General features: G+C 37.8%; 1 protein-coding gene across 2 annotated transcripts in view; it reads left to right on the top strand.

The window, feature by feature from the left end:
* The window catches only part of PRKG2 (protein kinase cGMP-dependent 2), a 76931-nt gene that overhangs the window by 15748 nt on the left and 37826 nt on the right, over positions 1–23357 (top strand). For both annotated transcript variants that reach the window (XM_008143629.3, XM_054723385.1), the window contains exons 2-7: positions 658–824; positions 5002–5115; positions 6497–6602; positions 10053–10116; positions 19328–19405; positions 20941–21035. In XM_008143629.3, coding sequence (XP_008141851.1) covers positions 658–824; positions 5002–5115; positions 6497–6602; positions 10053–10116; positions 19328–19405; positions 20941–21035 — 624 coding nt within the window. The remainder of the gene's footprint in view (positions 1–657; positions 825–5001; positions 5116–6496; positions 6603–10052; positions 10117–19327; positions 19406–20940; positions 21036–23357) is intronic.

Raw genomic sequence — 23357 nt, forward strand, 5'->3', positions numbered from 1 at the left:
ACCACCTCTTTATGTCTGCTCAAACCTAACAAGTCCCAAGGGATCTGACTTCTCCAGCTCAGAAGAGGCAGTGGATGGAATGAAATCAGCACAGACTTCAGACCCACAGACTTAGATTTAAATCCTAGAGGGAATAAGTTGCTTCTTACCTCTTAGTCTACTTATTCATAAAATAGGAATAGTAATTATCTCACAGGATAGTGGTGAGGATTAAATAAGATGGAAAAGAACTAGTACCAGAGGCAGTATGCATACCTATGCACAGTTCATCAATGAATGAACTATGTTGTTGTATTTTAAATATACCACCTATCTACCAACCAGATTTGCTTTCCATCCCAAAAGTCATGTGTCCATTAGCAATGCATCTAGCGATCTTGAGAGGTGCTACATTTGTGATGAAGATAATTAGGAGTGATAATAAATTTGGTGTAATCATGATTACCAGAAAAATATTCAAAAAAATTTTAAAGATTTTACATGTAAAGAATAGCAGTTATAAGGGTCAAGTGTTGGTTGGGCTAGAAAACAAATTTGTCCTGCTGGAAAATTTGTAAGTACTTAGAGAGTTATATCCACATTCAAAATGAAATGAATCTAAACAGCAAAACATGGTTTTCCTTCATTGTAACTAACATCTCTTTTTATTTACACCAGTGAGAAGAAGCTCATTACAGATGCTCTCAATAAAAATCAGTTTTTGAAGAGACTGGATCCTCAGCAGATCAAAGACATGGTGGAATGCATGTATGGAAGAAACTACCAGCAGGGGAGTTACATTATTAAGCAAGGAGAACCAGGAAACCACATCTTTGTGTTGGCAGGTGGGTTTCACAGATTTTTCCAGTTATTGTATCACAAATATTTTGCCTATTGTCTTTTGATTTTTGCAAACATTTATAAAAATGCAAAAACAGTTTGCTGTGTTTGCAGAAAATGTAACAGATTGAGATCATGAAATAGTAACATTGTTGATCTATTGTGATGATGATAAGAGTATTTACTGAATGCTTTCTGTATGTCAATCATCCTGTTGAGCACTGAACAGAGAAATCTCATTCATCTTCTCATCAGTTCTGTTACTGGTTACTGATGTTGCCCGTATCTCCAGGTTACTAATGTTGACTCTGTCACAGAGAGGTTAAGTAACTTATCCAAGGCCACACAGCTCCTAAGTGGTGGAGGTAGGATGCAAACTTAGGTGATCTGATTCAAGTCCATATTTTAATCACAGTGTCACTCATTCAATTACTACAAAAAGCTGTTTCCATTAAAAATACTATTGTTGACATTTTTTTAGGTGTACCAGGAAAACACACAATTATTTTGTCAACGAATCAAATGGAATGCCTTGAAATTACAACTGGTAGTTTTAGAGCCATTTAATGGTTTCCTTCATATATGATTACTTGAACATTAAAGGATTCATTTCTCAAATGCATATTAAATGCGTGTCTTATAGTGGCATACACAAACTTTTTTTTAGATATAGAAGCAAGAAATTATTTGAGTAGGGTTTATGGATATTGAACACTCTGTCAAATTCTGAATTGCCCCAACTTTTTCAGTTTTAGGGAGGGAAGCTAAATTGGTTTATCCAGACAGAATGGTAACCTGGGATGTGCCGTGGCCTTCTATTTTTCATTACAGTTCATGGCAATCCAAGCAATGCTTTAAAATTTTTCTTATTTTTAAATTACTTTTATTATAAACTCACTTAAACTTATATGAACATAATATAAGGTTATACAAACACAATATAAGCACATTTAGACACATCTCAACAAAAATACCAGAATAAAGGTATAGGCTGGATATTAGCTAAAATTACAGATCAATAAAATTGGAGTTAATAGTAATGTGATGGATGATGTTTAGTTGACTAAGTCACTTTTCATAGTCTCTAAGTTTGGCATGTTCTAATGAACAAGTGATAACTCAGTGATCTTGCCACTTCTTCAGCTATGCTTTTATAATTCTTGTTTACTTGGGGTCTTAAGTGTGGGGCAGATGTTGCCTATACAAACAAATTAATAAACATGTATTATTCTATTTATAGTATGTGAAAGATTGGTTTCAAATACTTTGATTCTTTAAACAACCCAGTCTCATGACTATTGATTTATTATTTGCCATCTACAATTTTGTAGGTACCCTTAAAATTCTGCAGTCACTCTAAGTAATTATTTTACCTAAGAAGTAAATTATAGTCTTAATTTATTCAGCCTTCATGTTTTGGGGGACAGGTGATCCAGAGCAGTTTTTCCCTCTTTCCATTTTTTTTCTTGGCCATTTTGCTTCTACTTTAGCAACACTAAAATATTCTGGAGAGAAAAATTAGGTCATTAAGTCAGTAAGTATTTACGGAACCTGCTAGAAAAGGATGAGAAACTCATGTCTGCCCATCTTGTTCCTTGCCAGTAACTCTGATGAAAGGCTCAGGGAGAGAGGAGTTTGAACAGAACACAGCATCCATATAGCCATTCAAATCAGGGCTATAGCACACATGGAAATGAAAATGAAACAGTTTCTTATTTGAATTAATTACGTGTTATCTAAGGACTCAATTGTCTGATTCAATTGATTGAGCAAATTAATTTGTTAATTAAAAATCTGCCCTTTATAAGATACAGCATGAATAGCAAATAATAAATGATGTTTAGCTTTAACTTTTGATAGTCCATATATTGTCAGTATTGCTCAAGTCCAATGAGACATAACCTTAGTATAAAAATGAAATGTGTTAAAATCTATGGTACCAATTTGGCAGTACCATTAAGTGGTTTCAGTGGAATGGAATTTAGTTGTAATGAGAACTTATTAAATTTTTTATATCCAATTTGTAGGCTTTGGAGCCTAAGCAGAGTTTATTTGTTACTAGAATATAAGTTCTATCAGAATCAGTATCTTTTCTGTTTTGTCCACTCTGTTTCTGGCACCTGGACCAGTTCCTGGTAGTACATAAGTGCCAACATAGGATTTGTAGAATGAGTAGATGAACAGAGACCACCAGATCTCCTTAGTGATGAATTAGGAGAAGGGAATTCTTCAAGTAGAATAACCCCACTAAGAATATAGGTTCTTTTGCAAATTATTTTAGTTATGTTAGGTTTTATTTGCATTTCTTCAAAGGGAAAGGAGCGTAGAATTTCCAGGGTTAAAAAAAAATGGTGAGGAGGTACCTGAAGTACTGCCTCTCCCTTCCTCCAACCTTTGTCTAAATAAAGATCAGTTTCAAACACTTTTCTTCTACACTTTTTCTTTATAAGACATCATTTTTAGAGTCATTTTTGTTTTATAACAAAATTGAGAGGAGATATTTCCCATTTGTCCTCTGCCCCCACACATCCATAGCCTCCCCTATTATCCATATTACTAACCAGAGTGGTACATACTTTTAAAAATTATTTTTACTCTTTTCCCAAGAAGGGACCTATATTGACATATCTTAATCACCCAATTTCATAGTTTACCTTAAGATTCACTCTTTTTGTTGTTCATTCTATAGGTTTAGACAAATGTATAATGACATGTATTGTTCATTATAATATTTTAGAGAACATTTTCATTGCCCTAACGATCCTCTGTTCTCTGCTCATTCATTTCCCCTCACTTAGCCCTGACAACCACTGATCTTCTCATTTTCTCCATAGTTTTCCCTTTTCCAGAATGTGATACAGTTGGAATTGGTGGCTTTCACTTGGTAATATGCATTTAAGATTCCTCCATGTTTTTTCATGGCTTAATAGTTCATTTTGTTTTAGCACTGAATAACATGCTATTATCTGGATGCACCACAGTTCAGTTATTCATTCACCCATGGAAGGGTATCTGGGTTGCTTCCAAGTTTTGGCAATTAAGAATAAAGCTGCCATAAAAATCTGTGTGCAGGTTTTTGTGTGGTCATAAATTTTCAGTTCTTTTGGATAAAAATACCAAGGAGCATGATTGTTGGATTGCATGGTAAAAGTATATCTAGTTTTGTTAAGAAACCACCCAACTGTCTTCCGAAGGGGCTTAACCCTTTTGCATTCTCACCAACAATGAATGAGAGTTCCTGTTGCTCCACATCCTTGTCAGCATTTGATGTTGTCATTTTTTTTCTGGAATTTGGCCATTCTAATATGTATGTAGTGATACCTCATTGTCATTTTAATTTACATTTCCCTGATAACATTTGATGTGGATCAGCTGTTCATATGCTTGTGTGCAATCTATATATCTTCTTTGGTGAGTGTCAAGGTCTTTGGCCCATTTTACTTGTTTTCTTAATGCTGAATTTTAAGTTCTTTCATATTTTTTACAATAGTCCTTTATAAGATGTGTCTTTTGCAAAAATATTCTTTTTCCAGCTTGTGGTCTTTTTCAAGCACTCTTCTTAGTGACTTCCATTTATTAATTCATTTCACTGAGTGAGGGGCTAGACAACTACTGAGACATAGTAAAGTGACTTACTCAAGGACACAGCCAATGACTAGTCAGAGCCAGGTAGTCTGACTCTGAGGCCAGTGTACTTCTCAGTTATGATAGTGTGGACAGCTGTGGTGTGTTTCCAAGACATACAGTAATTTGTGTTTCTTGTACAAGAGAAATTGCTTCATAGATTAGAATGAATTTAAAGAAAACACTTGCCATCCACTGCTTCAGAGAAAGAACATTGTAACAATGATAATATTCACAATAGCTAACACTCATATGGCATTTACTATATGCTAGCCTACCTACATTAAGTTGTTTATATCTCAACAAGTGCATGAAGTAAATATTATTTTTCCCATTATGGACAAGGATCCTCAAAGAAAGAGGGTAACTCTCTCAAGGTGAACAGTTAATGGTATGTGGCAGAGCTGGTTTCAGTCTACATTCTTAACCACTTTATTAAAATGAGAATCATAGATATAATAACTGTGTGATTTATGTACTTTATTTTTTTAAATTTTGGAATCCAGGCAGATTTTTATTATTTGTGGTTTTTGTTTTTGTTTTAATTCTACTTGATAGAGGGCCGAGTAGAGGTGTTTCAAGGGGAGAAATTGATATCATGCATCCCCATGTGGACCACGTTCGGGGAACTAGCCATTCTATACAACTGTACAAGGACCGCCTCCGTGAAAGGTAATAGTAGTTGAAATGCTGTGGTTTTGAATTGTTATACAATGTTAAAGGTAATCTGGTTGAGTCACTATTGCATCTGGTTTAGTCTTTTGCCTTCCATTGTGACCCATATGCTCTTATTAATAGAAATGCTACGCTCTTAAGAACATTTATTTTGAAGCACTTGTCCAAATAACTCAAATTTAAAAGTACTTTCCCAGTAGATACCTGTATGTAAAATATGAACAAGGCTTTCAGCTGAATGATACAATATTTGCTTTATTTGCCACTTTACTTTTTTTGGCCATGAAGACATCTGCCTTTGGCTCCTCTAGAATGTTTACTTTCCATTCTCTATGAGATTCTGACCATATTTTAAACCATAAAATTTAATTAAACTAATGAAAATGTGTGTGTGTGTGTATCAAAAAGGATGTGAATTAATTAGACTTTTCATGAATGATTTGAGATTAGTTTAATTGCTTCTCTTTGAAATTCTTGTTTTGAATGTATTCAATTTTGAGTTTTCTTCTGAATTACTTGGATGTGGTGTTTCTCAGTGCTTGGGACTGGGTTACATGTCTCAGCATTGCTGCAGTATTTGATAAAAATACAGATTCAGGGCTTTGTTCCAAACTTGAATCAGAATCTCTGGCAATTCAGGTTTAGAATGTCAAGATGATTCTAAAGTTTAGTAAATCAGAGCTTTGGGTTTTGATCTATTTTGTAGACTCTCATTACTCCTTTAAAAAAAATCTCACAACCATAATTTCATATAGAATTTTTAGAGCTGGTACTTCTGTTCCTCTTCCTTTTTAGATTTTATTCTTGCTTTTAATGAATTTCCTGTAAAAAAAAGTCTCAAAAATTATCTTCCATAATCTCTTTGAAAATTATTTGTATACATTTTATGTAATAGTAACCATAGCGATCCTTAAAATATATTGGCTCTCTTAACCAACAATGTCTGAACACCATAAAAAGACAAAAACACACTCCTACACCCAGAGATTTTAAACTTTCAATTAACTCATTGGAGTAGCTACAGACTAGCTGGCTTCTCTTCTATCACAGCACAAATCTGAAATACATCCTGATGATGCAGTGCTTAATTGGGAATTGCAAACTAATTTTAATATCATCCTAAGCAAAACATAATTAGAAAGGAAATCTTTTGCTACTCACTTCCAAACCTGGTTCACAGGAAAGCCAAAAATGATTTTATAAAATTGCCCACTATTTATATCCCTGCCGCCTTCCATTTGCATGTTGAAATAATGCATTTTCCAAGAAATACCATTTTATGAGAATATATAAAATATTTATGGATTAACATTTTGTAATGTTTCCTTAATATGGGGCTAAATAACTTTTTTATTACTTTCTTGATTTTTTTCTAAAGCTATTACCAATGTTAAAACTTGGGCACTAGATCGAGAGGTATTCCAGAATATAATGAGAAGGACAGCTCAAGCTAGAGATGAACAGTACAGAAACTTCCTCAGAAGGTAAGGCTAACAGGTGGAAAGAGCCAAAGATGGTGTAGCCATTTTGCGGGTCTGTTGGTTTTACCACAATAATTATTTCACTGTAGCTTCTCTTACTACTGTTTTCCACATGATGCAACCAGAAGTATTCCTGTGCAGTAAATGCCACTCTGTATATTTAATTCCCATTAGCCTCATGTGCTGACTTTTGATTTATTTCTCCTACTACTTTGCCCTTGTATATATAGAGCCATTGAATATTGTATAGAAAACTGTGCAGAAAAATCCTAAAATACTCACCTGGGTTGCTCAGTTGACTTTGAAAGGTATTCTATAATTTAGAAGAAGATAACAAAAGATAATCTTTCTAATAATGGCTTTGCTTAGAATAATCTTGAAATTAATGTATTTTACTATTCTTACTTGATTTACTAGAGACATTTAAAAATAAATTTTTTTAATTTATTTCAGAGAGGAAGGGAGAGGGAGAGAGAGATAGAAACATCAATGATGAGAGAGAATCACTGATCAGTTGCCTCCTACACGCCCCTACTGGGGATCAAGCCGGCAACCCTGGCCTGTGCCCTGACCAAGAATCGAACCGTGACCTCCTGGTTCATAGGTCGACACTCAACCACTGAGCCATGCTGGCTAGGCTACTAGAGACATTTTTTATCATTTGCATAGCCACACCATCTTCCAGATTACTATATTTGTAGCAAATTAGCATGCCAAAATGTTACAATGCTTGCCATGATGGCATGGATCCTTGAAACATACTCATTTTGTGAGCTGTTCTACATGCCAAACCATTTGGGTAGGTAAACTTATAGAGAAAGAACTACTTCTGAGTCAGAAAAAGTCAGTAATACATTAAAAAATGTTTTTGAAAGTGTAAGTTCCTCATTTAAACTATTTTTGTGTCTTTTGTGGGAGTTTTGACAGCCTCTGAATCTGCAATGCATACTGTAATGAATTGTTACCTGTGATAATTGGTCATTATAATAAAATGTCTAGTAGTTTCCAATAAAAGAAATACTGAGTTCTTTTTAAGTATGGTGCTTTTGTCTTACATAACTGGCCTGCAGAATCAATGATTTTAGGGCTCTCCAGTGCCTCAAGTATAGTGAGGACTCAGTAAATATTGAATGAATGCATTGCTGATCAGTAGAACATTGCAGGCATTAAGGTTTCTTGTATAGAATCTTGCTGATTTTACTCTCCCAGAGTCAATAATGACCCCTGGAAGAGAGCTGCAATAATGACAAGTAGGTGCTTTATGCCAACCAATGCCTTAGTGTAGGTGACCTCAAAATTCAACAACTGACCAACACAGGTTAGCACTTGAAGGTAATGAACCACACTTATGCAAGGGCAAAAAAGGGGGGAATAAATAGATAAACCAGTGCTTGTGGGTTGCACTTGAATATCTAAGATAAAACCTGAACCACTAGGCATAGCAATTCATTCCCTTGGAGTCTAGCATGTTCTGGCCTAGTGAAAGGAGCTCATAGAATTTACTAGTACATATTCCTTCCTTTTCTATTTTTTCTTTCTTTCCTTCCTTCCTTTTGTTGTCTTATTCATGCATTCATTCAACAAATACTTATTGCTGAGCCCTAAACATGGTGGATTCAGTGGTGATCAAGGTAACCTGATCTTTGCCTTACAGATTTCCTCACCTCTCCCCAAAGGTATTGGTTTGCAGGAGAGAATTTTCACTAACGTTGTAGATCCCAGTGTGGAGCAGAAGTAGAACTTTCACGATGGGCATGTGTTAATTGATGACATGTTTTCGTTACCCTTTTACCTTTTCATCAATAAGGAGACATTAGAGAAATACATTTATTTCATAATACACAGCAAGCTCTTTCTTTTTTCATTTATATATTTTAATTATGAAGTATGGAATGTATATAAAAGATACATAATATATATGTAATTTATAAAAAATAACAAAATGAACACTCTCAAGCCACTGTCTGACCCAAGAAGTACAAAGTTAGTCATGTTGTTATTCTCATGTGTGCCACCATGTCATTTCCTAGCTTCCCACACCCCTCCTCTCCTTGGTGTAGTATGTGTTCTGAAGTTTAGTACTTATCATTCCCTTGGCAGTCTTTATTAGTTTTCCTATAGCTTGATTTAGCCTATTTTTGAACTTCATAAAAATTAAGTTATTTTTGCAACTCAATTTTTTACTCAATACTTTTTTAAGATATAATTTTATTAATTTCAGAGAGGAAGAGAAAGGGAGAGAGAGACAGAAACATCAATGATGAGAGAGAAACACTGATTATCTGCCTCCTGCATGCCCCCACTGGGTATTGAGCCCACAACCTGGGCATGTGACCTGACCGGGAATCCAACTGTGAATTTCTGGTTCATAGGTCAACGCTCAATCACTGAGCCATGCAGGCCAGGCTACTCAATACTTTTTTCTAAGATTCATCCATTTGATTAGTGCAATAATTTCTCCTATGGTAGAGTTCTGATATCTGACTCCACTGCAGTACACTGATCTCCTCTCCTATTGGGGGGTGTTCCAATGTTTGGCAATTACAAATGATTCTGATGCAAACATTCTTATATATGTCTCCTGGCCATGTGCCTCTCCCTGCACATGTGCAGGGTCAGTCTAGAGCTCTTTTTGAAAAAATCAGATCTAATCGTGTACTTTTGAGTAGCATCATTTTTTTCTTAGGCGTGTCAAATTTTATATGGGTAAGAAAGATATATTTATCTTGTAGAAATTTTATCAACAGTCCTGAGTAAAAATGGGTAAAGTAGAGGAGAAATTTCTCTAATAGAGCAATTTAATCATCTTGATTGGTTAATCACACTAGTGGAATTTCTTTTTTTTTTTCCAAATAAGTTTCTGTATTCTATTTCACTTTCTGTGTATTATTATTATTTGTAAAAATGTTTCTATTACATGCCTCTGGCTATCATGAATTTTAAGACAATATAATATAACTAATCAGAGATCATTTTCATGCTAATTCCTACGCCCCCCCTCCCTGCCCCCATATTTAGTCTTTACCTAATTGCAAGGATTTGGATGAAAATCTGATCCTCCTCTGGAAGCAGAGCTTCTCATGCATGCTAATAAAAGAGACTGAGATATGAAGAAAAACACATTTTTCAGAAGTGATTCACTTTGAAAACCAACAACACATGTAAAATGTTGGTTCCCCCCCCCCGCCACCCAACCAGACAAAATTTGATTTTTCCCTTGATGATATCTTATTTTTATTTGCCTGTGATAAATTTCTGTGATTATATGTATTTATGTCATTTTAAAATATTTGAAATTTAGTTGTTTATCTGTGACATATTTGGAGGTTTACTTTGGAAAAATTAAGGTGCATTTTTAGATGCATGTAAAGATTTTTGAATCTACATATAGGTGTAAATTTATAGTTTAATTTAGGAAGATGAAGAAATTAATGTCTCTTTTTAATTTTGAAGTGTATCCTTGCTGAAGAACTTACCTGAAGACAAGTTAACCAAGATCATTGACTGCTTGGAAGTGGTAAGAAACTTTAAAGCAAAAAATACATTTTATTAAGAGATTGTATAATGTAGTCCTTATTAGCACTATAAATGAATAAAAAGGAAAAGATGGTGGATTGGCAGTCTACAGTGACCAGTGGCCATTTTCTATTGTGAAAAACCATGAGGCCCATTCTCACTGAATTCTGGGGCTGGGATAGCTTTAGGTGACTCTTCTGAAATGTATAAAACATTGGACTTGCACGTGTAAAGTATATTTTCATCTTTTTAGTATATTTTATAAAACTAATCTGCATTACTCAACCAGTTAACTGCCACGTGTTCAAAATGGTGGCAAACCCAGAGATGTCACTAACAAGTCTGATTTTAAAATTGGGCCACCAGAGTTGATACGGGAGGTTTGTGGCTATAGACACGCGTGGCTTGTGGGAAGGTCCGCCGCTTGCAACTGTAGACGCTTATGGCGTACAAAGGGCCGAGAGGCATTTGATTTTCTGTAGTTCACTTCACAGCCCGTACAGAGTTTTCATGGTATAAAGGAATTGGTGTTGCAAATTAGGAAATAGTGCAGAGAAAGAGGGTACTGGGGTGTTTGGTGATTGCTCCTGAATCAGGCCACGAAACACTCCATGCTTGCACACTCTAGGCCAGAAAAATACTTTAGGAAAAAAACTGCACTTAAGAAGCACTTTATCTATTTTAACATCTAGGGGGGAAAACATGGCATGTTGGAATGGGTTCAAACACTCATATTAAGCCTCACCCATATGGTTGGTTCTCTAGACCAAGACTAGCCAAGTCTTCTTGTGACTAATGCTTTTGTGACACGTACCTTGGAATCTAATTATATGCATTATATGAAAACTTCAAAGCAAATAATCTCTCCTTAATGGGGGGGTGGGGGAAGTGGGGGTCAATTTCATTGAAACCAAAATGGTTTACCAGGAATTTAAAAGAAGGTAAGGAATAATTAAGGAGTTACACGCAGACTCTAAGCCAGTGGTTCTCAACCTTTCTAATGCCGCGACCCTTTAATACAGTTCCTCATGTTGTGGTGACCCCCAACCATAAAACTATTTTCGTTGCTACTTCATAACTGTAATTTTGCTACTGTTAATGAATCGTAATGTAAATACCTGTATTTACATTACGAATGAATCGTAATATAAATATCTGTATTTACATTACGATTAGCAGGGTCGCCTAAGACCATTGGAAAACACAGATATTAGAAAGGTTGAGAACCACTGCTCTAAGCGATTATAAAGCTGTTTTCAGTTGGAGACACAAACAAAACACAGCCCGCAAGCCTGATTGTTGACAGATTCATGCCTCTGTCAATCGCAATACACAATGTAAACTAATATCTGCCGAGAAGGGAGCGCTGATCATTGCATCCTTAAATGTAAGTGACACCAGTAATGTTTCCATTTACAATTCATGGACCCCATCCAGCAGTTTATCGAGGACAGGCCATGATGACACAGTGCCCGGCCTTGTGTCCTCAGGGTGTTCAGTTATGAAGTCATTTTCGAGAGGACGGCTTGCCCTGTATCTTTTGGGATTTTCCCAGTGTAACATAACCCAATCACAGATGTTACAAATTAATAATTCATCCTAATTTCTGAGAGTGTTGTTGTGGGGTTTTTTAAGCTAGGGAGGCCCTATATTTTTTTGTTAACCCAGGAAAATCTGGTTTTAATATAACACTAATAGAGTCGATTCACCAGAGGGGAATTCCATGCTGACAGCAAATATTAAAATTTAGTATCATTAAAAATAAATGGCAAATTAGACATATTTATAGCAGCCACAGGCAAGAGTACAGAAAATATAGATGAGGGGCTCAAATCCAGTCTTAATTAACACACAGTTCGAGTTTGAACGTCTCATCTTTTGAAACACCCTAGAAACGCTTTATTATATGTCAGCATTTGCAGACAGCAGCATAGTTTGTAAAGAGCTCTTTATTCATACCTGGCAAGCAAATGGGACCCTGTAGCGTGGGAAAATTCTCAAATGCGAAAAGTGATTAACAAGGGAGCAGTGGGATCTACGTAGCTCTAAGAAAAGTACAAGATTTACCAGCATAGCCAACAGAGACGACAGCCGATCACTAAGGCATCTTCATTATGACAGAGCGCCCGCCCACTGACCTCCAGGACCAGCTGTCCCACAAACTGTCCATAACCTTTGAGAAAGACTGGCTGAATTTGGCGTGCTGTTTAGGGGTTGATTTGGGAGTTTTTAAATTGTTGTGCAGGGACCAGGAAGGAGAATCAGGACTTCCCATCACCGAGCAGTTGATCTGATGTGTTTGTTCAGACTTGGTTGAACTCCTAAACCAAATGGCCCCTGTTGTGTAGTTCCAATAGAATCTCTTGCTTCAGCTTAAATCACCCAGAACATTCAGCCCCAGAGGTAGACATCACCTTTAAGCTTCCTGTCATGTTCTGATGGGAAAAGGAGAGTGGGAATAGTACCAATATACTCACTGGTGTGCTCTAAGCGTTAATTAACGAACATCATAAAACACGATACAGATTCAGTAAGCAGTGTAACTGTTAATGATAATAAAAATGATAATGTGACTTCTGTATCTGGCGGTTGTGCAGCACGGAAGACAAGAGTGGAAGGAGTTTCTGCTCCCACACATGGTGATCAATCCAGGGAGCATGGGACTTGACTGTGGTTGATGGAAAAGTCAGCTATCTCTTTGTTACAGACCTTTGGTATTTGACCCAGTGACCCTCTGCACTGTGACTCTGACATGCCATCTTTCAGGAAACTGGAGGTGTGGTGAGGGGTGGGGTGGGTTGGGGTATGAGGAATGTCCTAGTCCTTACTCAGATCACCCACGGCACTGCTTAAAAGACAGACTCCCAGGTACCACCTCACACTTAATGAATCAAAAATTCTGGCGGAGTAAGGGCCCAGAAATCCACATTTTAACTATGCAAGTCTTATGCTTGTTTACTAGTATTAAAGTTTGAGAAGCACTAGCTTAGAATTATGAATAGAATACACGTATTTAGACTTTGCCACAATGTGCCTCTTCATTCAGGATTTTCCTTTTTATTTTCTAATCATTTTTAAAAAAGTCTCATCTTCCTTATAGTTCCCGTTAACACATGTATAAGCCAGAAGTTTTTCTCACTTTAATGATTACACCCAGAGCCATAAAAAAAGTTGAGAAACTGGATTTTGCCACAGTTTATGATCCAGTTGGTTAGGGGTGGGGCAGCTAGGTGTTGTAGAAAGCTTACTAGTCCAAGGTCCTGAGATTAGGGTTTGTCACTAGCAGCTGTCAGTTCATCGTGGGGGGCATTAGGGTCTTCTCATCTACAAAAGTAAGGTGGTGGGGGGCCACAAATCTACAGGCTCTGTCAATCTTTTAATTATAGAATTCTATTTAGTTGGCTTACCCAAGTCAGAGGGATTTCTGTTGGTTTTCATTTTTTAGGCTCTGTTCCCCTGGAATTAAGCAATCAGCTACTAAATTAGGATTGGTAGGGTCCACTGATCCTGGTGGATTTGCTTTAAAATATCTCAGGTGTTTTAACTAGTGTCCTTGTGCAAACAAGAAATTGCTGCTAACAACCCAAATAACTGTATACAGTTTCTTAAGCAACCGACTTGGGTGCATAGTCACATGGTGCATGGAGGGTATGTGTGTGTGTGTCCTACATTTGATTGTATATCAATTCTACATCCTAGTTTCTAGCCACACCCTAAAGATTCTAAGGAAATCATAGGCTTGCTTTTTTTGTCGTTGTCCTTTATCACCTTGGATTTTTCTTCTGGATTTATTTATTTACTAGTAGCCCATTTGCAGGAAGAATCCTGCAAGTGGCCGCTGCCGACCGCCCTTGCGGCCACTGTGCCTGCACCCACATGCCGCTGCCCCGCCCCGCCCCGCCCCGCCCCACCAGGGCTTTCCCTCTGGCAGCCATCATGCTTTCCGCTTTTCCTCCCTCTTCCTTCTAAGTTGTCTTCAGTCTTCACTCCTCCCTCTCTCAGCGTATGCAAATTAATCACCATCTTTGTTGGGTAATTTGCATACTCACCCTGATTGGCTGATGGGCGTGGCTTTGGCTGGTGGGCGTGGTTTGGGCATAGTGAAGGTGCGGTCAATTTGCATATTAATATTTTATTAGGTAGGATTTATTTATTTATTTATTTATTTATTTTTACAGGAGCTTATGCATTTTGCTAGACTATCATGAATGAGCATTTTTTTACAGTGAAAATATATTTTTATCTTTTGCTGTTGCTGTTTGTATAGTTTTCTTCTGACTTTGACCTCTCAGTCTGCCCTTGAATTATTTCATATTTTTTCTCTTGTCATACACTCAATAGATACTCTCTGGATTTCTAGCACCTTCTTTAAAAACATCTTTTTTCAGACTATGGGACACAGTAGGTCATAAACCAATTTAGAGGATCATGTTTTATATCAGAGTAATGAGTATAAATGCTGTTTTGAATAATATGTTTCAACTTCATACAAATGTGTGTGTGTGTGTGTGTGTGTGTGTGTGTGTGTGTGTGTATTTGGGTGTGTGCATATAATGTATTTCTTACTGTAGGTCAGAGTGAAAAATGTTTGAAAACCATTGGTGCATCGGACAAGATCTATGGCTTCTTGGTCCTCTATGGACCCCTTTCCAACATAACCACAGGACAGTAACCACACTGTTTGCATTTCTCTTTTGGGTCTTGGTGACCACCCTGGCTAGACTGGCTGCTCTCCCCACTTGACAAACACTGGCCAGTCTGGCATCATAGCCAGTACTTACTACTATACTAGTATATTTTTGGTCTGACCTACATCCACAACCTTTTCTGATCTATGAAGTTACTGTCAACACACTGGGAGGTATTATTTATCTTCCTCCCATGGTTTTGGGTGACAAAGAACCAACCCTGGGGAAAATACCACGAGGAAGGTTGCCCCTTAAGGAACAACAACGCTGTTTCTCAGTGATTCCTTTCAAGCTGCTCCCTTTTAACTAATGAGGCTGAGAGGAATTAAGTTGTGGATCCTCACACACCCAAAAGTCTTATAATAATTGAAGAACAGCCCAACAGCACTTCAGAGATTCTCCAAGGTCCTCTGCTCCGTGTGGGTAATGGCGAGGCTGAAAAGCCCGGCACATCGACCATGACCCCAGTAGGTTTAGGAAAGATCACTGAGCATCAGCTGTGTAATGAAGGTGCCGAGCAGCAGTGCTGGGTCCCTCCCTTAACCGCCAAGGGTCATAATCCTCTCAACTGTGAAATCTAGCTCGAACGTAGCAAAGGCTTGTTTTGAAGCTATAATGAGAAAGATTAAAGAATTGGAGTAAGCAAACTGTGATGCCAAAAACTCAAAATATTATTTTCCAACTAAACTAGAAGTTTGTTACTTGCGTACATAGCAGCCCAAGGATGATGATCTCTGTTGGATCCAAAGAGGTATTCAGGAACCCAAGCTGGTCTCTGCCAAGCTCTCGCTGGGCTATGCCATTACGATTGAGGGAAAGGATGAAGACACATGCCTGGAATGGTTTGCGGGCTTTAGAGAGGAGGCACAGTCACTTCTGTGAGGATGCTTTTAGCCAGGGGTTAATCACATGGCCACACCTGGGGAGTACAGTTTACTGTGAAAGATTTTGAGGACCAGCTCACGGCCTCTTTCACAGGAATTAATAGTCATCAGGTGCCTGGCATGTACCCAATGTGCCACCAGGTGCTTTAGATACAACATCTCACCTAGTTCTCAGACAGCATTAAATGTGGTAAGTAATGAAATCTTAATTTTACAGAAAAGGAAGCAGATCCAGAAGAATTAAGTTACAGCTCAGCAAACCATTATCTTCCTCCTAAATATGGCAAACATTGCGTTTTCACTACTCAATTTCACTACTGAAGTTTCAGATGCTTTTAACACTTCAAAATAAAAACATTGTCTTTAATTGGCTTATTGTAGTAGACAGGATGTGCCCCAAACATGTCCAGACCTAGATCCTTGGAACCTGGGAACATGTTATGTTTCATGGTGAAAGGGACTTTGCTGATATAATTAAGGTTCTGGACCTTTAAATAGGAAGATTACCCTGGATTATCTAGATGGGCCAGATATCATTCCATGAGCCCTTAAAAGCCGAGAACTTTCTCTGGCCAGAGTCAGAGAGGTGCAGCAGAAGTGGAAGTCAGGTTGCAGGTGGAAGAATCCCACGTGCTGTTGCTGGCTCTGAATTGTAGGGGTTTTGTGCAAGGACTGGATAGAGAGAGGCCTCTGGGATGGCAGCCAGCATGGATGTGGGGACCTTATCCTGCAACCACAAGAAACTGAATTCTGCCAACAACCTGATTAAGCTTGAAAGCAGACTTTCCCCCGGAGCCTCTAGAATGGAATACAGCCCTCCTGACACCATGGTTCAGTCCTTTAAAAAAAAATGTATTTTTATTGTTGAAAGTATTACCTGTGGTTCGTGGGCCATGGATGGAGGAGGTACGCATCACTTCTGCGCAGATGCTTTTAGCCAGGGATTAATCACATGACCACAACCAGGAGGCTGAGAAGCACAGCTTACTGTGGAAGACTTAACCCCCCTCCTCCCCACTCCCAACCCCTCCCCAGGCCTTCACCCCACTATTATCTGTGTCCATTGGTTATGCGTATATGCATGTAAGTTCTTTGATTGATCTCTTCCTGCCACCCTTTACCCTCTGAGGATCCTCAGTCTATTACATGCTTCCATGTCACTGGATCTATTTTGTTTGTCAGTTTATTTTTGTTCATTAGATTTCACATATAAGTGAGATCATGTGAAAAGCTTCTGCACAGCAAAAGAAATTAACAACAAAATGAAAAGGGAACCCACTGTATGGGAGAACACATTTGCCAATGATGTATCTGATAAGGGGTTAATATCCAAAATACATACAGTACTCATACAACTCAAAAAAAGGAAGATAACCCAATAAAAAAAATGGGCAGAATACCTAAAAAGACACTTCTCCAAAGAGGGCATACAAATGGCCAAGAGACATATAGAAAAATGTTCAACTTCACTAATCATCAAAGAAATGCAAATTAAAACAACAATGAGGTACCACCTCATATCTGCCAGGATGGCTACCATCAACAAATCAACAAAGGACAATTGCTGGTGAGGATGTGGAGAAAAAGGAACCCTCATGCACTGCTGGTAGGAATGCAGACTGATGCAGCCACTGTGGAAAACAGTGTGGAGTTTCCTCAAAAAATTAAAAATGGAACTGCCTTTTGACCCACTTCTAGGAATATATCCTTAGAAGCCTGAAACACCAATCAGAAAGAGTATATGCACCCTATGTTCATAGCAGCGTTTATTTACAATAGCTAAACAGCCCAAGAGCCCTTCAGTAGATGAGTGGATAAAAAAGCTGTGGTACATTTATACCATGGAATAATATGCAGCAGTAAAAAGAAGAATCTTTTGTCCTTTGAGACAGCATGGAGGGACCTGGAGAGTATCATGCTAAGTGGAATAAGTCAGTTGAGTTCAGTCTTGAGAGACACAATGCAGAGAAACCCGATTGAGCCACACTGTACCTGAATCCTCTGACACGGAGATACAATAAATGAGTGTTTTTTGGTTATTTCAGCAGCGATAGAAAACTAAGGTGTTTCTCTTTTCTAAATATTTGAAGGTAAATGTTCTTATTTGAACTTTATGGATTGATGGAAGTGAAATGCACAGCAGAACTGGGATTTGAATCTAGCTGTTAGACTTCAAATACTGTCCCCCCTAAGATGTTATTCTTCCTTCTATGAGAGGTTGAACTATATTGTAAAATGTACATCTACACTAATAAAAGAGAAAGATGCAAATTGACCATACCTTCATGATGTCCACCAACCAATCAGGAGTGAGTATGCAAATTAACCCAACAAAGATGGTGGGTTAATTTGCATATGCAGGCACCAAGTGGCTGGGGGGTAGGGCAGGACGCTTGCATAGTCGCCATGGCGATGACGTAGGTGTTCCACACCGCCCCAGCAGCCCTGGGCCTCTGGGCAGCATGGGAAGGTGGAAAGGTGGCTCCGGGCCGGAGCGAAGGCAGAAAGATGGCTCCTGCCAGAGTGAAGGCGGTGCCAGCAGCCAGGGGAAGGAAGGCCCATTCTTGCATGAATCTTCATGCATCGGGCCTCTAGTAGTAAATAAAAAGGAATGTTTATGGGTATTAGGAGTGATATTGATTCTGTAACTGTAAATAGGTTTTAATAGTAAATGACCAAAAAAGATATTGAAATACAGTAGATACAATAGTTTTGTTTGAATTTTAAATGAGATACAGCTCTTATGTGGTTAATTATGCCTTTTTAAAAAATTAAACAAACCCATTTATGCATGTATAAATGATTAAGTGATCCATTTTAGTTCTCTGACTTTGAAACAAATCATATTAAAGCAAATAATGGGTGGACAGTTTAATCCATCTTTAATCTTCTCTAAGAGACCAAATTGCTCTTTTTGTCTGGCAGGTGAATGAATTACTTTTCCCTGCCCAAGAACTCTTTGATTTTATGCACATATAGGAGGGAAACAAAGACATAAGTGACAGTTTGAGATTTCATGAGGATAACTTTCTTTGGAGAACAGAATTTACATGTAAAAGATTCTAATGTTGGTCTTTTATAATGATAAATCTGTGGAAAGAATTCATATGAAAGAGCTACTTAATGTGCATATAGAGTTTTACCAGCCTTTCCTCTTCAAGGAATTAGAAATGGAGACTGATAGTCCTAATATCCATTGGGGATAATATTTTCAATTTATTAGATAATCATTTGTTCTTTTTCTAAACGCTAGACCTAGTTTCAGACTATTGCAGATCACTAAACAGTTTATATTTAGATGACTTGGGTGAAAGCCACCTGTGTATCAGTGATTATTGTTCTGCTCTCATTTATCTCCTAGTCTGCAGGCTCCATGCCTGAAATACAGTCCTCCCGGTGATTGTTTTCTGTGAAAGATAAACATACTTGCAGATAATAAAGCAAAAATCTCCTTACTTCTCCACAGTTTATGACTGCAATCTTTTAAAAAACATTTAGTTACAATAGCAAAAAAAAAAAAAAAGAAAAGAACCAGGTGTGGAATGCTCATTCTAAAGACACTAGGAATTCTATTTCATTTATGTCTTCATTGATACATCTCCCCTGGATCTAACCTGTTCTTTTCGTCTCGTCCCAACAGGAATACTATGACAAAGGAGATCACATTATTCGAGAAGGCGAGGAAGGAAGTACCTTTTTCATTTTAGCCAAAGGAACGGTAAATATTAATTATAGCTTACTTAAAGTAAATGAAAAAAGTCTCTTTAAATCAGTTTGCCACAAATGCAGCTCTGCCCTGCATTGCAATATAAGAAGCCCTCTGCTTTGAATGGGTAAAGGTGTTTTTCTGCTTAGAGTCCTGGGGGGCTCCACCCGAGCACTGGGTTGGGGGCACAGGAATTTGTGATGTGTTCCAGCTGAGACAGTAACTATCTGGTGACCTTGGCACGTCACTTGATATTTTTGGACCTCATTTCGTTGTGTATAAAATGACTGGAATATTTCTAATGTTCCTTCCAGCTATGGATGTGTGATTGTCCATCAGCTGGAGGGGCCAAGATCAGGGCTGGAACAGTTTCCCTGATAATCAGCAGGTAGTGAACTTGGCAATTAAGGACAGTTATGGTCAGACCTCAACCTATAGAACAGTTTGGCTCAGGACTTCAATTCATACACAATAGTTTCAGTTCAATTTAGATGCTGATGAAAATTAGATAGTAATATATACATATATAAGAGATCTTTTTCTTTACCTAGATATTGAGTGGCTAACATATTGTCAGTTGCTCTTATGTTGACTCTTTACAATGGTCCTCACAGATAAAAATCGTTTGTCAGATACGGAAGGAAAGAGGAAAATCTTGACCTGTTTCTATAAACTGTTGGATTTTTACAAATGCTCTTTCTTTCATGGGAAAGGTTCATCATTAGATTCAGGCACTGCCCTTTGTAAATTGGTTTGTGATTGAACTTTGAACTGGGCCCCCGTGGAAAAAAAAATTAACAAAATAGTTTTAAACCTCAGAAACTCTTCAACACTTAGAACCACTTTTGTCATTTCTCCCCAACCTGGACCCCATGCTTGGAAAGAATTCTGGCTAATAAACAAATTTAATTTTTTAAAACAAAAGTTTTTTAATTCGTGGTGATTTAGATAAATGCTCATTTGAATTTCTAATCAACCCTAATTACCATCTTGAATTGGAATAATTCTAACCACAACCAAAGCATATTGTTTTGTTAGGCTCTGCCATGGGGGTTCTTAAACTTGCCCGGGGCTGTAGAACACAATGACCCATCAAGTTTGTGGACTCTTCTCCACATCACATTTGTTGTCCAGTTTTGGAGGGTTCACAGGATTCAGCCAGTCTATTATAAATACCTGGTTAAGAACTCCTGATTCTCAGCTTTATTCTTGAGTAAATTGTCAACTGTATTTGGCATTTTGAAACAAAGTTCCCATGGGACCATTATTATTTGCTTTGATATCTCTAGGAAGGAGTCACTAGATTCACATAAAAGTCTTTTCACTTTGGGAGGTGGCGTTTGAATGGAGACTCTTGCTCTAACAGGGGGTGGAGGAGTGTGATCATGTTAAATCATGGGATTTCTCAGTCCATGGGATTGTCATAACTGCTGCAAGATTATTCCTTGTTCAGTCAAGTTTATACAGAGCTGGATGGTCTGGTTGAGTAGATATGTGTTCAGATTCTCCTTTCTTCTCTCTCTTTTTCATTGTTTGACATAATTTAGGTAAAAGTCACCCAGAGTACAGAGGGCCACGATCAGCCACAAGTGATAAAAACACTGCAGAAAGGAGAATACTTTGGAGAAAAAGCTCTTATCAGGTGAATGCATGAATTTGTATACCATACTATAATATTTCTTTGATTGTTTTGTATGTGCAACTACATGTCAAATTGACCTACCAAAATAATGGCAGCCAAAGTCCAGGAATAAAAATTATAAAATACTTTTTTGCCCAGGAAATAGGTTAGAAAGTTATGTTTGCTAGTGAAAACAAGGCTTTCCATTAGAATTTTTAATTTAAAAAGGAGTCAGAGAAAGAGATTAAAGAAGACAATATTATAATTTTCTCTTAAGAACAAGTTTTTATATTTCCTGGGTTTGAAATATTGCTGTTTCCCCCTTTTTTTAAAAAAAATTAGAAAATGACTTTACATATTTTGTGTACTTTTTTTTCTTTATTGATTAAGGTATTACATATATGTCCTTATCCCCACTTTGACCCTCTTCCCTGTTTTGTGTGCTTTTTAATCATCATGACAAAAGTTCTATATTTGTAAGAATTTTTATCGGCTCATTTTGCAAGTTTTAGAAACAACATCAAATAGTGTATTTGGAATTGCTACCTAAACCTCAGGCCTTTGAAGTATGAATTCATTGGGTTGATCTAATTTATGGAAGAACTATTTGTAAAGGTTAATCAAGTAGCTCAGGGGATACTTTGTACCTCCTGGAACCCAGAAAACAACCTCAAGTCTGAAGAATTGCATTTGTGTAAATGTAAATCCCATATAATAAAAGCCCAGAGACTGAATTGCGGAACAACCAGAATGACCAGTCAACCAGTCGCTATGACGAGCACTGACCACCAGGAGGCAGACACTCAATGCAGGAGCTTCCCCCCTGGTGGTCAGTGCACTCTCACAGTGGGAGCGCTGCTTGGCTGACTGGGATGAGTAGCTGCTCCTGCAAAGCAGCAGCTCAGAGGGTGGGTCCACAACCGCTCGGCTGACCAGGATGAGCAGTGCTCCCACAGCGGGCGATCCCCACGGGCCATGCCCCCCACCAGTGCATGAATCCCATGCACCAGGCCTCTAGTGTTTCAATAATAGGGAAATAGTTCATTTTGCATTCGTTTATTTGTGACAGAATAGGCTGTACTCATGTAATATAATTATGTAATGTCATAATCCAAGACTTCAATCTATTTGTTCTTAAGATTCTTATTCTTCTCATACCTCAAACCAGAACAACTATAGTTTGAAAATGCAGAGAACTTCATAAATGTACTAGAGTCAAAACAGCTTTTGAAAGGAAAAAGCTGTCTTGTTTTGCTGGACCTGAAATAATTTATGCTGTATGTTGCTGCTAGCCAATTACAGTGTTTTTCCATGAGAAACATGTGACTTTATATTTAATATAAACACCCAACTCCCCAACGCATTTGAAACCGTAAAGCTAAAATCAGCGAGGAGAGTTGGATACAAATTTTTTTTGCATTTTTGTGCATTTTTATGCTGTCGCTTCTTAGGGCCACTGACTGTGACACAACATTCCTTACATTCTGTGTATTTCCGTGACTTGACACTAAATACCCCTAGGAGGTCTTTCAGAATTTTATGTGCAAAAGTTAATCCACAGCACTTACACAGTTACTGTGAGAGAATCGTGTATTTACAGACATCTGATACTTGTAAAGAGTTTGCAGGGAGTTTCTAGTCAAAACGATGACACTGACAAGTGAAAAGGATGCCATACCTCTTCTCTTCTTTGAACTCACAAATCAAGTAGTTGGCCCACATCCAAGATCTACATATCTACAGATATGTAAATGCAAGTTGAGTACAAACTCCCCAGCTCCCAATTCAAAAGCTAACTGAGCCGCTTTCACTGATGTCTTCTAGCAAGGACCCTGTAAACTTGGAAGGGACTGTGGGTCATGTCAGAAAATCTCTTGATGGCAGCTATCCAGGTAGTGGACTTCTTTGGAATGTATGGTAGAAATGGGATGCCAAGCTTCTGTCCCACCATTAAAGGAAGATGAAAGAACTATACTTCGTGTGATGCCCCTTTTAATGAAGTCGCTTAGAGCAGTCTCAGTATACTTGCTACTCCAGGCTACTTCAGTGATTTGCAGAGCACTGGGTACCCTATGGGTGTGCCTTTTCTTCACTGTCTTTAGCTTATAACGAATAGAGGGAGGAAACTAATCAAATAAAAGTCTCTAAATACGTTACCCAGTGCTTGACCCATTGATCTTCATTAGGTAACTAAATTTACCCTCATTAGATTACATGCCGGTAATTCATTGTATTTAAGCTATCAATTATAAGATGCACCAATATATATTATACACTTCTGAGAAAGAAAGACCTTGCTGTTAATTACAGTATGACTCATCATTAATTGTAAGACATACTCTG

This window comes from Eptesicus fuscus, chromosome 2, assembly GCF_027574615.1.
Source record: "Eptesicus fuscus isolate TK198812 chromosome 2, DD_ASM_mEF_20220401, whole genome shotgun sequence".
In the NCBI taxonomy this organism is placed as follows: domain Eukaryota; kingdom Metazoa; phylum Chordata; class Mammalia; order Chiroptera; family Vespertilionidae; genus Eptesicus; species Eptesicus fuscus.